This window comes from Salmo salar, chromosome 01, assembly GCF_965601325.2.
Source record: "Salmo salar chromosome 01, fSalSal1, whole genome shotgun sequence".
Lineage (NCBI taxonomy): Eukaryota > Metazoa > Chordata > Actinopteri > Salmoniformes > Salmonidae > Salmo > Salmo salar.
In genome coordinates this window covers 30,474,295-30,491,809 of record NC_138291.1, presented here as the reverse complement: position 1 = coordinate 30,491,809, position 17,515 = coordinate 30,474,295, and the positions used below count along the sequence as shown (strand labels likewise).

The following is a 17,515-nucleotide window of genomic DNA, read 5'->3' as shown; positions in this document are numbered from 1 at the left end:
TCTTCCAAATGGACAATGACCCCAAGCATACTTCCAAAGTTGTGGCAAAATGGCTTAAGGACAACAAAGTCAAGGTATTGGAGTGGCCATCACAAAGCCCTGACCTCAATCCTATAGAACATGAAAAAGCGTGTGTGAGCAAGGAGGCCTACAAACCTGACTCGGTTACACCAGCTCTGTCAGGATGAATGGGCCAAAATTCACTCAACTTATTGTGGGAAGCTTGTGGAAGGCTACCCTAAACGTTTGACCCAAGTTACACAATTTAAAGGCAATGCTACCAAATACTAATTGAGTGTATGTACATTTCTGACCCACTGGGAATGTGATGAAAGAAATAAAAGCTGAAATAAATCATTCTCTCTACTATTATTCTGACATTTCACATTCTTAAAATAAAGTGGTGATCCTAACTGACCTAAGACAGGGAATTTTTACTTGGATAAAATGTCAGGAATTGTGGAAAAACTGAGTTTAAATGTATTTGCCTAAGGTGTATGTAAACTTCTGACTTCAACTGTACCCACGTGGGTTATCGACCCAATGTTTATTTTCCTGGACAAATTAGCTAGCAACAGTAAGCTAGCTCAATGTCCATGCATGTTTCATGTGTGTTTCAACCTGTCCACAAATTAATATAGTTGGTTCATAGTTGGTTTTGATATTTTAACCTGCGTATCATGAGCGTGTCTGGTGGGGACAGACAAAAGCAGCACTTTGACGATGGCACACGGAGACGCATACGCAGTGCCGGTTGGTCAACATGTTCGAATTATTTAGGTGAGATAGGGGAGAGACGTTATGTTTTTATTTATGTTTTTAAGCAACTTTTGCTGTTTGCTTGAGTAATTTGAGATCATGGCTCTATTAATACTCTTGCCTTGTATTCATTCTGGATTTGGGGACTGTGAAGAGACGTCTGGTGGGGTAAGTATGTCGGTCAGAGTTATATGTTAGTTGATCATACAGACAATTTAGAATTTTGAACACTAATATTTCTCACAACAACAAGAATTGATGCAGTCAGTATCTCCTCTACTTTGAGCCAAGAGAGACTGACATGCATACTCGTGAGACTAAACCCCTGTGTAAATTGAAGGGCAAAATGTGCTGCTGTGTTCTGGGCCAGTTGCAGCTTTTCTAGGTCCTTCTTTGCAGCCCTTGACCATATCACCTTGCAATAGTCAAGATTAGATCAAGCTAAAGCCCGCAGGACTTGTTCGGTCAACGGTAGTGTTAAAAATGCTGAGAATCTCTTTATCACAGACAGCCCTCTCATCTTTACAACAATTTAATCAATATGCCTTGACAATTTACAGTCTAAGGTGACACCAAGAAGTTTAGTCTCCTCAACTTGCTCAAGAGCCACATCATTCATTACCAGATTCAGCTGAGGTCTTGAACTTAGGGAATGGTTTGTACCAAATTCAATGCTTTTATGTTTTGACTATCCACACATTCCAAAACGGAATGCAAGCTTTGTTTAGGGTTGCAGTGATTTCACTAGCTGTGGTTGCTGACATGAATAAGGTTGAATCATCAGCGTACATAAACACACAGGCTTTGTTTAATGCTAGTGGTAGATCATTTGTAAAAATAGAGAACAGTAAAGTGCTTTATGTTTTACATTAGAGAAGTTTCCATTAAAGAAAACCCTCTCTATTGGATAGATATCAATTAGTATATTTGAGTTTAATCACAATATTTGTTGTATTATTTGTGCTGTCTTTTCTGGTGGATTAAACTGAAATTGCAACCAACTTTCTATGGCTTGTTTAAAAATAAACTCGATTTTGGAGATTTTGTTTTTCAAATAACCGAAAGTGAGCGGTTATATCCTTTGCGTCAGACTCATTAAAGAAAAAATCTTAGTCCAGTTCGAGGTGAATAATCGCTGTTCTGATATCCAGAAGCTATTTTCGGTCATAAGAGACGGTATCATCAACATTATGTACAAAATAAGTAACAAACAATGTGAAAAAACACACAAAATAGGTAACGTTGGTAGCAATACAACGGAGTTAAAGCTAGGTCAGGTGGCAGGAAAACGGCAGCAGGGAAAACAGTCACAAGACTGGGAAACGAAGCTGGTAGCTAGCTACACCAAACAACTTCAGACTTGTTGGTTTGGTAGGATCCCGGGACAGATAGCAGCGCTCACAGAAAGTGAGGCTAACCGCATCGCGGGATCCAAAATCATTAAGTATATAAACCAAACTTTCTGAGGAAACACTGTCACAACTTTACAAAAACAACAAACCGAGCTCTCTCGTTTAGTGTTCAGCAAGCATCGCTCTCTAATTTATAGGTTTACAACAAATCATAAAAGGACATAAAAACATGTTAAAGATGCATTCAATGTCTCATATTAGTACTCTAATTCGGCTCTGTTTTGTTTTTTTCTCTATCTCTGCAGAAAAAGAATCCCCTTCCAGAGACCTGTTCACGGCTGTCCCCAGCAGCAAGCCGACCCCGGGCTCCACCAAGGCCAGTGAGCAGGACGGCAGCAGTGCAGAGTCTGGGGACTCTGAGATAGAGCTGGTCTCTGAGGAGCCCCCCCTGCGGAGCCCCCCCAGCACCAAGTCCAGTAACAACCCCTTCGAGCAGTCTCCCAGCAGCAAGGGAGGTTTCAGCCAGGCTGGCAACCCCTTCGACACCCCTCCCAGCGCCAAGGGACCCACATCCTACAGCATCCTGAGGGAGGAGAGGGAGGCTGAGCTGGACAGTGAGCTCTTCATTGAGTCTGCCAATGAGGAGAGCCCCAAGAGAGAGGGGTCCGGCCCCAAACAGGGGGTCAACACCCCTTCACCTCTGATCCTCACCGCCGCGTCCCCTGCCAGCCCTGCCCCAGAACTGGTCCCAGCAGAGCCTGTGACAAGCTCCATGATTAAATCATCCAATGAAAAGAGCAAGAGCCCCATGAAGATGGAGGAGGATCGCCCAACTAAGCCCAAGCCCCCCATGGCCACCGTGCCCCCAGAGGTGAGGTCCGAGAAGCCCCTCCTGGACGACAAGCACATCACTGAGGGGAAAGGAGACCTGGCTAAACCTGCTGCGCCTGTCTTTATGGAGGGCTTTGACAAACAGAAAAGTAAGTCCTGTAATTAATTAACTCATCTGCTGATTCAGAATTTGTATGTTATTTCTGGAATCGTGCTGCCCATGATGAACCCTGCATTCCAACATACAATCTGTAGTGATAAACCTACCTACTGTAGTTACACTATTATCCCTCCTTGAAGCCATGCTATCTTCATAACTTATCTTTCCTTGTTGCAGTTGTGTTGCATCTGCATTATATCATCACAACACTACAGAAATTGCTCAACCAGCTTATGGAACAGGTAGTATGGTATCTGTTGGTGCATTTGTTTGTCAGTGGAGGATCCAGTGGCTGTTCGGTTGCCGTGTTTTAACACTAGTAACTGCACGTTTTTTTACCAGGCTGTTGGTATGGCAATGGAATCCCTCTAATACAGCAGGTTGTTCACATACTGTTTTTACTGCCCTGAGTGTGTGATGCACCAGGAGAGATAACATGGAGGGTCATGGTGTGTTGTTATAGTCCTTTTGTTGACAAGGTCAGGAAATGAAAGTGTTGCTGTGAGACGGCTGATTCCGTTGAGAACTGTGATGGGTGTGAGCATCTTGGATTATGAGCTGCTGCATGATTTCAAGATCTGCTTCCCTCTGGTGGTAGACTACAGTTACAAAACATGTCTGAGAACAGCATTTTTACCATGATAAATCAACAAAGGATGAGCCTCTATCCATTCTACGTCATTGAAGGTATCATAACTAATCCCTCACTCTCATATAGGATTTTTAGACACAGCCTTGACTTTCTCTTCTAAATCCCCAACAGACCATCTGTTTCCTAACACCCAGTACCATCATCATGTCAGGAAGTAACTCAGACAGACATATCATCCCAGATCATGCCAGAGATCACGCCAGCCAATTTGCACCACATCGAGTCAGAGTTCTTTGTGTGTGTTAAGCCGGACATTTTGTGTTGGCACTTTATTATTTGTGTTTCTTCTATTTGCTTCTTTTTCATCCTTCTTGTAAACAGTGGGTTTATGTAACCCTGTGATGTACAATCTGGAACACAAGCATCGACTTAGGCTTAGGAGGTTTCACTTTATGTATGGCTAGATGCAGTGATAGAAATATCACATTTCAGTTATTCTATGGTTCTTCAGCTGTCACGGCACAATATCCACCTGTGGTATATAAGTGCCGCTCTTTTATTCCGTTGGGGAGAGTAAAGAGGAATGAAAGCATTAAGGATGTGCTTGAGTAAAAGCCGAAGCTCCCCTCCTCTCCTGGTGTTTACAAACAGACACACACAGAAGGTTCTCGAATTCCTAAAAGCAGGTCAACCCATTTGCTGAAGTTTATATTCCTCCACCACTAGGTGGTGCAGTGCACCATAGACTATAACAGAGGTCCGTATGTATGCTGAGAGAAGACAAGCAGAGCAGACATAATGTACCACAGCCTGTGCAGCTCCACAGCAGTTGCCATGGCAACACCTTCCTAGAGGGGAGCACCCAGCACAGGATCATATATTTTTTAAGGTTGCAGTGAGCAGAAGGTGTGACGGGGACGTCGACAGGGCTGTCTGTGCACAGACTGACTGTACCAATGTCACTGAAATAGAGGGGGTCAATGTTTATAACATTATAAATCATGAGGATATGGTTATTCTCTATCCAAGCCCACAGACAATGTTTAGACATGATACTGTCCATTGCACACAGCTCGTTACATGCCTCCATGCATCACTGTGAGTCCATGAATTATTGAAAAGACCAGCACTTAGGCTGTTCAATATTTAGTGAGACTATTGAAAATAGCTACAGTGTTTGCGTGATATTGACTGCAAACTTAAACATTCTTTTGTACCAAGCATACAAAGGGTTTGAGGAGTTGACTATTTGCCAGATTATTCCTTGGCAACGCTAGGTCCATACCCCAGCAGTAGCCTATAGAATCCTCAGTCCTAACACAAAACTCTGTTTATAATGATGAATGTACACACATGCTGTGAGCCGTCTGTTGTGAGTCTGTGTTCTGTGTGTGTTTCATAGGTGTGTTAATGTGAAAGGGTAGGTTGGACCAGGGTGTGCCATTGTTATCCCTCTCCCAGTCTGAGGGCTCTGCGGGAGAGCTGTTTTCATTCAGTCTTTAGTCTCAGTGCTGTGAAAGATGACGTCAGATTTTTTTTACATTGTAATTTCAACATGGCGCTTTATCTGTAAATGATCTTATATACAATATGGATCATGATAAACCTAGCCTGGGGGCGGGCTAGGATATATGCCTATTTCCGACTGAGCTTCATCAAAGGGCATGTTGGTTAACTCTTTCACTGCCAATCCCCCCCTGCCCACCGCCCTAGTCTGCTTTGAGAATCAGGATCAGCACGGGAACTTTTATTGTGAAATAGTGCTTACCTCCCCTTTCAAGAAAAGACTACCCCCTCTCCCCTCCCCAGGCACTAAATCATTGCATGGATGATTTGCTGCAGTAGCAACTGTGGTGTTGTATTTACAATTTGATCACTCCCCACACTCCCTCTCCTCCTTCTGTTCTCGCCAACACTGCTCCACAGCATCAGTCTGTGTGCTCTGCGAGCCAACCAGTACCTTGAAAACCTTGCCTCCCTCCCTCTCGTCTCCGCATCTCTCCCTCATCTCATCCTTCCAACCATTCATGCCATTGTGGGATGACTGAGTGAGTCAGTGGCACAAGAAGAGGAAGAGCTAGAAGAAAACAGAGAACTGAAAGAAAGGGAAATCAGGGAGATAACTGATCATCAGCATGCAGTCCACTGCAGACGGTACCAAGAAGGAGTGCTCCTGGAGCAGCTGGAAAGGCCAGGGTACTGATGCGTTTGCTGTGTTTATTGTGTGTGTCTAGGCTGTGAGTGGTGAAATGATGTATGTATGAGGAGCATGTGTATTTATGCTGCTAGTGCAGCTGTAGTTTGTGTGTGTGTATGAAAGGGGGATGTTGCATGTATGGTTGTGTGGGGTATCCATGGTGTGTATTAGTCGGGGCCTGGGTGATCAGGCTGAGCTGTTTACCTTCACCAGGGGGGTGACAGCAGACACGCCCTGATCACGCTCTCTCTCTGCCGTGTGAGACAAAGGGCAAAGGTAGGTGTGAGGCGTAATGGTGAATGTACACACACATGCTGTGAGCCGTCTGTGTTGTGTGTCTGTGTTCTGTGTGTGTTTTTATATGTGTGTTAATGTGAAACCAGGGTGTGTCATTGTTATCACTCTCCCGGTCTGAGGGCTCTGCGGGGAAGCTGTTTTCGGAGTCTTTCAGTTTTTTATTGTGTGCGAGGCTGTCGGAGCATCCGGACAGCACTGACAGACTGTCTCCATGGCAACCAGGGCGCACCCATCCTGATTACATCAGTCTCATCCATCGGCTGCCAGGGCACTTTGCAGCTACTGGGAGAGAAAGGCACAGCCTCCGTCTGTCTCTTTCTCCATCATGGTGTGCATTAGTATCACCTCTGGGTTAGGAAGAGGGACGGGGAGTGAAAATGGTTTCCCTTCCTCCTCCCTGCCTTTCCAACTGGCTGTAATTTTCTATGGCAGCCATGTTTATTATACTGTATTGTGTGTAAGATGGAGATGCAGTTGGTTGGTCTGCCTTTTTTTCCCTTCCCTGTGAATGACATCAAAACTATGAAATAACCCATATGGAATCATGTAGTAACCAAAAAAGTGTTAAACAAATCAAAATATATTTGATATTTGAGATTATTCAAAGTAGCCACCCTTTGCCTTGATGACAGCTTTGCACACTCTTGGCATTCTCTCAACCACCTTCATGAGGAATGCTTTTCCAACAGACTTTAAGGAGTTCCCACATATGCTGAGCAGTTGTTGGCTGCTTTTCTTTCACTCTGCGGTCCAACTCATCCCAAACCATCTCAATTTGGTTGTGGTCGGGTGACTGTGGAAGCCAGGTCATCTGATGCAGCACTCCATTACTCTCCTTGGTCAAATATCCCTTACACAGCCTGGAGGTGTGTTTTGGTCATTGTTCTGTAGAAAAACAAATTATAGTCCCACTAAACCCAAACCAGATGGAATGGTTTATCGCTGCAGAATGCTGTGGTAGTCATTCTGGTTAAGTGTGCCTTGAATTCTAAATAAATCACTGACAGTATCACCAGAAAAGCATCCCCACACCATCACACCTCCTCTTCCATGCTTCACGTTGGGAACCACACATGCAGAGATAATTCGTTCACCTTCTCTGCGTCTCACAAAGACACGGCTGTTGGAACCAAAAATTGCAAATTTGGACTCATCAGACCAAAGGACAGATGTCGATTGCTCGTGTTTCTTGGCCCAAGTAAGTCTCTTCTTAGTGGTTTCTTTGGAGCAATTCGACCATGAAGACCTGATTCACGCAGTTTCCTCTGAACAGTTGATGTTGAGATGTGTCTGTTACTTCATCTGAGGTGCAGTTAACTCTAATGAACTTATCCACTGCAGCAGAGGTAACTTTGGGTCTTCCTTTCCTGTTGCAGTCCTCATGAGAGCCAGTTTCATCATAGCGCTTGATAGTTTTTGCGACTGCAATTGAAGAAACTTTCAAAGTTCTTGAAATGTTCCGTATTGACTGGCCTTCATGTCTTAAAGTAATGATGGACTGTCGTTTCTCTTTGCTTATTTGAGCTGTTCTTGCCATAATATGGACTTGGTCTTTTACCAAATAGGACTAGCTTCTGCATACCACCCCTACCTTGTCACAACACAACTGATTGGCTCAAACGCAAGAAGGAAAAGAAAGAAGGAATGAAATTCCACAAATGAACTTTTAACAAAAGTTGGGGCTCCTGAATGGCGCAGCGGTCTAACGCACTCCATCTCAGGGCAAGAGCCATCACTACAGACCCTGGTTCGATCCTGGGCTGTATCACAACCGGCCGTGATTGGGAGTCCCATAGGGCGGCGCACAATTGGCCCAGCGTCGTCCGGGTTAGGGGAGGGTTTGGCCAGGATAGGCCGTCATTGTCAAATAAGAATTTGTTCTTAACTGACTTGTCTAGTTAAATAAAGGTTAAATAAAAAAACAAGGCACACCTGTTAATTGAAATGCATTCCAGGTGACTACCTCACGAAGCTGGTTCAGTGAATGCCAAGAGTGTGCAAAGTTGTCGTCAACTTTTGGCTACTTTGAAGAATCTCAAATATAAAATATTTTTAGATTAGTTTAACTCTTTTGGTTACTATATGATTCCATATGTTATTTCATAGTTTTGATGTCTTCACTATTACTCCACATTGTAGAAAATAGTACAAATAAAGAAAAACCCACAAATGAGAAGGTTTGTCCAAACTTTTGACTGGTACGGTATATGAAAACAATATTGAAAGAAATCCACACTCTCTCTCTCAAACATACACCCCTAAAGTACATGCAGTATTTGCATTTTACGTTTTCTCTCTCTAAACATGTTCAGATCTTAATTATGTTTGGTATATAGATTGTCTGGACCAATATATAAAATCCACACACTCCCTCCTCTCTCACACACACACACCTAGACTATATGCAGTATCAGCACATTTACGGAGTCATTTTATCAGCGTTTTTTTCTCTGTCAGATCTTAAACATCTGGACCGCTGAGTGTACAAAACATTAGGAACACCTTCCTAATATTAAGTTGCACCCCCTTTTGCTCTAAGAACAGCCTCACTTCATCGGGGCATGGACTCTACAAGGTGTCGAAAACATTCAACAGGGATGCTGGCCCATGTTGACTCCAATGCTTCCCACAGTTGTGCCAAGTTGGCTGGATGTGCTTTGGGTGGTGGACCATTCTTGATACGCACATGGGAAACTGTTGAGTGTGAAAAACCCAGCAGCGTTGCAGTTCTTGACACATCCGGTGCGCCTGGCACCTACTACCATACCCCGTTCAAAGGCACTTAAATATTTTGTCTTGCCCATTCACCCTCTGAATGACACACATACACAATCCATGTTTCAAGGCTTAAAAATCATTTTTTAACCTGTCTCCTCCCCTTCATCTACCCTGATTTGAAGTGGATTTAACAAGTGACATCAATAAGGGATCATAGCTGTCACCTGGATTCGTATGGTCAGTCTGTCACGGAAAGAGCACGTATTCATAATGTTTTGTACACTCAGTGTATATAAAAACAATATCTAAAGCAATCCACACGCACTCACACGGCGGGTGTGCATTGATGTCTGTGGTATGTGTGTACACAGGTGTGCTTGTGAGAGAGGGAGAGAAAGAGGGAGAATGCTGTAGCAGGCCTCACTCGCCATTGACTTGCATTCAATTTGCTTATGCTGTATAATATACTCTAGGAGTGAGTGTGTGTGTGTGGATTTATTTATATATTGGTCCTGACTATCTATATACCAAACATTAAGATCTGAACATGTTTAAAGATCTGAGAAATAGGGAACATACTGTAAAATGACTCACTCTTCAGTCTCCATTGACTTGCGTTGGATTTGCTTACACTGCATGTACTCTAGCGGTGTGTGTGGATTTCTTTAGATATTGTTTTCATATATATATATATTATTCTGATCTGATCACTTTAACATGTATTCACTGGACTTGGTTCATGAAATGCATAAAAACAGTCACCCCATGTGTCCAAAGACTAAATGTAGTACAATATCAAAAACCCACATTGTAGACAAACGCTTTGGCCGATTTCTATTATTATTATTTTTCTTCAGATTTGTCCATTAGTAAGCTCAGAGAACGCATTTACTAAAGGAAATGATCCGTTATGGACATGAATGGGTTAATAAAAGGGCATTTAACAAATGATTTGAAGCGGTCTCGTTCACCAGTAGCTTAGGTTTTGTTTAAAAATAAATGTTGATAAGTAGATCATTTCTCAGATGGAGGTATTTTGTCAGTGAATAAAAAAAACACATTGTCGCTAGTTCCAGACTTTTGCATGATTCCTAATGTGAGTCATGATCTGCCATTTTTAAACCTAATTCAGCCATCAGACTCCATTTACCCTTTTTATAGTGGGATTTAAACCTAATTCAGCCATCAGACTCCATTTACCCTTTTTATAGTAGGATTTAAACCTAATTCAGCCATCAGACTCCATTTACCCTTTTTATGGTGGGATTTAAACCTAATTCAGCCATCAGACTCCATTTACCCTTTTTATAGTGGGATTTAAACCTAATTCAGCCATCAGACTCCATTTACCCTTTTTATGGTGGGATTTAAACCTAATTCAGCCATCAGACTCCATTTACCCTTTTTATGGTGGGATTTAAACCTAATTCAGCCATCAGACTCCATTTACCCTTTTTATGGTGGGATTTAAACCTAATTCAGCCATCAGACTCCATTTACCCTTTTTATAGTGGGATTTAAACCTAATTCAGCCATCAGACTCCATTTACCCTTTTTATAGTAGGATTTAAACCTAATTCAGCCATCAGACTCCATTTACCCTTTTTATGGTGGGATTTAAACCTAATTCAGCCATCAGACTCCATTTACCCTTTTTATAGTGGGATTTAAACCTAATTCAGCCATCAGACTCCATTTACCCTTTTTATGGTGGGATTTAAACCTAATTCAGCCATCAGACTCCATTTACCCTTTTTATAGTGGGATTTAAACCTAATTCAGCCATCAGACTCCATTTACCCTTTTTATGGTGGGATTTAAACCTAATTCAGCCATCAGACTCCATTTACCCTTTTTATAGTGGGATTTAAACCTAATTCAGCCATCAGACTCCCTTTACCCTTTTTATAGTGGGATTTAAACCTAATTCAGCCATCAGACTCCATTTACCCTTTTTATGGTGGGATTTAAACCTAATTCAGCCATCAGACTCCATTTACCCTTTTTATGGTGGGATTTAAACCTAATTCAGCCATCAGACTCCCTTTACCCTTTTTATAGTGGGATTTAAACCTAATTCAGCCATCAGACTCCATTTACCCTTTTTATAGTGGGATTTAAACCTAATTCAGCCATCAGACTCCCTTTACCCTTTTTATAGTGGGATTTAAACCTTGTCAGTATTCTATCAGCTACGTTTAGAAACCCATTCACACCATGACCATGACGTACAGTCTGTTGTTTTGACTAATGCCTGCCTCCATGTTTAAACGGCCCTTTGTCCTTTTGTGCTGAACTATAAAGGGAGTGGCTGGGTGTGTGTTGGTGAAGAGTTCGTGTCCCTCATTCCCCAGATTCAGACAAAGCAAGTGAATCTGATTCTGTTTTCCAGGAAGTGCTTTCGCTCCCGCCCGCCCGCCCTCCCTCCATCTCTCTCTTTCCTTGCTTCCCCCTTCCTCTCTCTCTCTCTCTCTCTCTCTGTGAGTGGAGGGGGAGAAAATGGAGCACCGTAGCTATGGTAACTGCATCAGGCAGGCGCTCACCAGATCCTCACAGAGCTGAAGCATTTTAATAGAGCAGTATATTTCAGGCAGCATCTTTCATCCTCAGTATACAGTCCTATAACACCTTCACAGACCTTGCAGATCTGCTGCGATGCCCACTCACAAGATGCTATACTGCCAATGAAGTCACATGCTGCGGGCTATTGATAAGATAATAAGTAAATGATCGGAAAGAACTCCATCTTCTTGTCTGGTGGAGAGAGATACCCATCCACCATTTTGATTCAGATACAGTCTCCTTATTTTGGTCCTTGCTTGGCAGTCTTTGTCATTTGTCAGTGGGGCTGTGCTTTATAACCAGGGTATGAAAGAGCTCACTGAGAGAGAGAGGTGTGGTGTGTGTGTGTGGGTGTGTGGTGTGTGTGTGTGTGTGTGTGTGTGTGTGTGTGTGTGTGTGTGTGTGTGTGTGTGTGTGTTGGATCGCAGCTCGGCTCTCTGGCAACCGCTCCCCTTAACGCCCACCCTCCGGTCCTCCTGCCTAGACCAAGGATGATTAGCCTGCGTGCTTGTGGCCCCTCCCCTCCCCGGCTGAGAGGAGGAGGGGGGGGTAGTCCCCCTTCAGTGCTCTCCTTTTGTCTGTGGATAAAGCAGCTGCCTCTTTCCCTGTTCAGCCATGGGAGCCGCAGGTCAGTACACACACTTCTACCGCACTAGCTAAAGCTTTTCTCTCTTTGTGCAATCTGTAGATCAGATCACAAGGCACATGAGGCACATTTGCTGCTGTTTGTCAAGTCTCTCCGGCGTTGCTGTCCTGCCTGTCTGTCTTACAGCTGCTTTGCTTGGTGCGTGTGTGAATGTGTGTGTGTTTTTCTTGTTGAGCATCTCCATTACAAGCAATACTGTAGATAAATGGAAAATCATAGAGAGTGGGTTAGTGACTAGTGATATTGGTACTTGGTTTAAAGGGAGTGGCACTCAGTCAGATATATAGAGGTAATCCAGCCTGATTGATTAGAGTTATTGATTACAGGGACAGAGGTCAGTCAGTATTGGTTATTGAGGGCAGCTCAGTCTTGCTGACTTGGGCAGATGATTATGGGGAAATGGCAGAATGTGCCTAGCATTGCACCTGTCACCCACAGAGAGGCGGTAAAACGAGTGTCTTTCAGCACCCTGTTTTAGAACGCCTTTTTTTCATCCATAGATGCCTATGGTAGAAAATAAAGATGGCCGTCATTTCTGTGCTGTTCACAGCTCCACGGCTAAAATTAGTGCATGCGGGCAAGCAGGCAGGAGGGCTTAGGGAGGAAGACACCCAGGGGACCCAGCAGTGTTTTACTCCTCTCTAGAACAGGAGCACAAACACTCTGGAACGGACTTTTTCTCCTGGTAAAACAGAGGGCTTGCAGGTGTCACATCAACAGCTGGCTGCTGGATTTACACTGAGCCACAGTCACTGGATGTGGAGGAGACAGCTCACTAATGTGGGTGAACCAGCCACTGTTCTCATGGAAACAAGCCTGTGTTAACAGCCAACATAGGTGACCCATACAGCCCTCTCCTGAGTTGAGCTGGAATGGTGCACTGACTCGGCCTAATCCAGGGGTGATAAACCTGTGTCGTCTTTGTTGGGGGCTGAAAACGGATGCCCTGAAAAACAGAGATAGCAGCACATGGCACCAGTCTTTTAAGACATAATTCAATTGGATGTATGAAATAGTATAGATTTAAAGAAAGCTTATTTAGGTTGCCAACTAGGCTGTATCCCCTTATTTAACTAGGCTGTATCTCCTTATTTAACTAGGCTGTATCTCCTTATTTAACTAGGCTGTATCCCCTTATTTAACTAGGCTGTATCCCCTCATTTAACTAGGCTGTATCTCCTTATTTAACTAGGCTGTATCTCCTTATTTAACTAGGCTGTATCCCCTTATTTAACTAGGCTGTATCCCCTCATTTAACTAGGCTGTATCCCCTTATTTAACTAGGCTGTATCCCCTCATTTAACTAGGCTGTATCCCCTCATTTAACTAGGCTGTATCCCCTCATTTAACTAGGCTGTATCTCCTTATTTAACTAGGCTGTATCCCCTCATTTAACTAGGCTGTATCCCCTCATTTAAGTAGACTGTATCTCCTTATTTAACTAGGCTGTATCCCCTCATTTAACTAGGCTGTATCCCCTCATTTAACTAGGCTGTATCTCCTTATTTTACTAGGCTGTATCCCCTTATTTAAGTAGACTGTATCTCCTCATTTAACTAGGCTGTATCCCCTCATTTAAGTAGACTGTATCTCCTTATTTAACTAGGCTGTATCCCCTCATTTAACTAGGCTGTATCCCCTTATTTAAGTAGACTGTATCTCCTCATTTAACTAGGCTGTATCCCCTCATTTAACTAGGCTGTATCCCCTCATTTAAGTAGACTGTATCTCCTTATTTAACTAGGCTGTATCCCCTTATTTAAGTAGACTGTATCTCCTCATTTAACTAGGCTGTATCCCCTTATTTAAGTAGACTGTATCTCCTTATTTAACTAGGCTGTATCCCCTCATTTAAGTAGACTGTATCTCCTTTGGGTGTTTACTAGTGTGGCTTATGATGTAGCCTAGTTTGTTCATTCTTATGGTCCCAAATGGGCCTCTCATCTGTTACTGTGCTCTAATTCCTCTGGCCGTAGAGCTGTAGAATGACCAGGTCACTTTAAGCTCTTATCTCTGGACACTATCTGGATCTATTTATGCCACTGGCTCCACAGGCCCCCAGGTCAATGATTAACCCAGCTCTGTGAATGGCTAATACAGTTGTACAACTGGGGAACCAGGTTGTGTTTGGGTACTGCAGGGTCGCTTGTGTGTGTGACCAGGCCGAGTGCTGACCACTACTACTGATAAAATCACACGTCACTGGCAGATAGAGTGCCACCACCGGTGTGGCAACATAAATTGAGTGACATTTGTTCAACAAGTAATAGTCAGCTCGCTATTATCGTTGGCAAAGGTCACTCTATATATAGGAGAAAAGAAGCCGGATAGAAAAGTTTTCACTTAGACGCATTCACACCTACGTTTATGAATCCACAGCCGAATCAAACGCAATAAAAAATATAGGTTAGAGCAAAATCCCACACGTCAGGGGTCTCTGAGGACTTCTGGCTGCTATGGGCTTCCAGTTATTTGACCTAAATGCCTGGGACACACGGGATTACGGCACTGTAAGTGATATCACAACGTAGACAGGAACACTGTAAATTGAGCACTGTGAAGTCATTCTATCACTGTAATGCTGAGGTGACCGATGGTTGGGTTATACCGTGTCATGCTGGGGTGACCTTACGGTTAGGTCATCATACTGTCACTGTGTAATACTGGGCCTAACTCTGAATCCTAACCTTGCTCTCCTGTCTCTCTCCTCCCCCCAGCCATTGACCTGCTCTACTGGAGGAACGTGAAGCAGTCTGGAGCTGTGTTCGGTAGCGTGCTCCTGCTGCTCTTCTCTCTGACCCAGTTCAGTGTGGTCAGTGTGGGAGCCTACTTAGCCCTGGCCGCCCTCTCTGCCAGCATCAGCTTCAGGATCTACAAGTCTGTGCTTCAGGCTGTGCAGAAGACCGATGAAGGACACCCGTTCAAGTGAGTGAGAGATGATAGAAGATGATAGAGGTTTTCTCGGCACATTAAAAAATCTGCCATTTACATTCACAAATCAGTTTTACAAAGTCACTTTAGCCTAGACACCAACAGTCTCCTGTACTTTTTCCCCAACAGATCCTATCTGGAAGTGGAGATCTCTCTGTCCCAGGATCAGATTGGTAATTATGCTGACAAGGCTCTGCTCTACGCCAACACCTGTATGAAGGAGCTCCGTAGGCTTTTCCTGGTCCAGGACCTCATCGACTCACTGAAGGTCAGCCTCTCTCTCATCTCTAGGCTTTTACAAGAATGATATGGACACCAACACTCCACTTTTTAGTGTCTGTAATCTCACTACTATTTCTACTGTCAAACATCATCAATGGACACGTTAAAACCTCAAATATTTCATTATTTTAGTATTTTATACCTTCTGTCAAACATCAAATACACATACCATAAATTGTGGGGGTGGGCTTGTTTGGTGAAGCAGTGCCAAGAGTTAAGTGTTTTTACACTGTGTTGCAGTTTGCTGTGCTGATGTGGCTGCTGACCTATGTGGGCGCTCTCTTCAATGGCCTGACTCTGCTTATTCTAGGTGAGGATCCTCCAGTGCCTAGCTACTGTTCTACTCAGCTCTGCACCCCATGTTGAGCCTGACATACAGCTCATATTTTATCTCTTCTGTCTAACATCATTTTATAACAAAACGGAATATAAAGCATCCTATTGGAACCTCTCCATCTACAAGATCACAAAGCCAGTCGGTATGAGTTGTTACTATAATCAGGGGAGTGGGCTGTAATAAGCACGCATCACAGTACCCCATTGTCAGTAAATGATTAACCCAACACAGAGAGAACACACGCTGTGGAGCACATGACCTCCTGACAAGATCACAACATATGGTTCTTCATGGAACCAGGTTTACTGCAATCTGTATCAATTAAGTTCTGTATCAAAGTGGATTATTCCCTTCTGCCCTTTTTAGCAAAAACAATAGATTTTAATCTTAGATTAAAGTTCAGTCGGCTTCACTTCCCAAAAAGATCCATGTGATGAAAATCCAAAATGTTATTTATGAAGGGCTTTGTTCAAAGGTTTCATTCACAACTGAAGACAAAGTATCTCATATTTGTGTTATTTTTCTATTAACCTAGTGTAGATAAGTCTCTGAGCTGGAGTGGGGCTCTGTGGACACAATGTGTGCATATGAGTATATTCCCAGGGGGTGACGAGGTCAAACTGCTTTAACATGCCGTCTCTCCCTCTCTCTTCCCCTACAGCCGTGGTGTCCATGTTTAGCATGCCCATTGTCTATGAGAAACACCAGGTAAGAATTTACCCTCACTCTCTAGAATACATTTTTGTTTACTCACAAAATCATTTTCTATTTAATCTAAATTGTTTTCTGTCTCAGGCACAGATTGACCAATATGTTGGACTAATACGGACCCAAGTGAACTCTGTAGTGGGGAAGTAAGTGGTTATGACCTTTTCTACTCAAGAATGAACATGGTAGTTTCTGGAACATCCACCGAAGAAATAGATTGTAATGATCATCTTGATACAAACTAGAAAAGGTTCATGACTACACTGAAATAAATCAGTACTGTATCCGAGTTGACCTCATGTTTTGTCGCAACAGGATCCAGGCGAAGATCCCCGGGGCCAAGCGAAAGGAAGAGTAGACGCGAGTCTAGCTAACAGCGAGGTCCAGCTCAGACAGCTTGATCATTGTTGGAGAGCCTTGTCATTATCTGTGGGGTAGTACCATTTCATCTAGGTGTTCTCTAAAACCAACCACTGAAGAAGCCCTTACCCCAAAACTGTCTAGTACGGTTAACACAAAGTAAATCACTCATGTTCAAGATCTTATGTCTAGGTAGACAAGTACACAATTCTGAACAAAAAGAACCAGCCTTTTTTTCTTTTGTGTTGCTTGTTAAAAGTGCATGACGTCAAGCCTTGAGTAAATATTTGATATATTTTGTGCAGTTTTTCATGCTACGTTTTTTTGCTGCGCTTACAACAAACTAAGATTTGGCACAAAAAAGAGAGATGCCTACAGAAATGCTCTGCTGCCAATGTTAAATACCGCTTCATGTTCGAGTTTGCTGGTGGGGCTTCTCTCAGTATATGACAATATATATAAAATGATTTCCTTTTGGTGTTTTCAAGCACAAAATAATTTGACAATATGTGTTTTAGATGTGGTAATTGTAGGGTTTTTGCTTTTGTATAACTATAAGGAACTATACACAAGCTGGTGTTTTAGGTACCGTTGTTTGACTACTATGAAGACAAGGAATATCTGATGATATTTAATTTGTTTGAATTAACTGTCCAACTATACTCAATGTAGTTCTTAGACCCTGGACTAACTCTTTGCACTTACAGTATGTATTTCATTACAGAATAAGAAAAATAAATGTTCCTTGATGTATTATGTTATAGTTTTTCAGACGCTTTACTG

The 17,515-nt window shown here is 43.0% G+C and overlaps 1 protein-coding gene across 3 annotated transcripts in view; it reads left to right on the top strand.

Annotated features, from left to right (window-relative positions):
* LOC106598511 (reticulon-1-A) overlaps positions 1-17,488 on the top strand; it is a 48,307-nt gene extending 30,819 nt beyond the window's left edge. Inside the window, exons 3-9 of one of the 3 annotated variants that reach the window (XM_014189566.3) lie at positions 2,417-3,091; positions 14,832-15,039; positions 15,175-15,313; positions 15,568-15,637; positions 16,326-16,372; positions 16,460-16,518; positions 16,688-17,488. In XM_014189566.3, coding sequence (XP_014045041.1) covers positions 2,417-3,091; positions 14,832-15,039; positions 15,175-15,313; positions 15,568-15,637; positions 16,326-16,372; positions 16,460-16,518; positions 16,688-16,730 — 1,241 coding nt within the window. In that variant the 3' untranslated portion in view covers positions 16,731-17,488. Of the gene's footprint in view, positions 1-2,416; positions 3,092-5,536; positions 5,891-11,989; positions 12,097-14,831; positions 15,040-15,174; positions 15,314-15,567; positions 15,638-16,325; positions 16,373-16,459; positions 16,519-16,687 lie in introns of those variants that run through there. The other 2 variants (XM_014189592.3, XM_014189619.3) reach the window with 2 other exon arrangements.
* Positions 17,489-17,515: the final 27 nt, after the last annotated feature.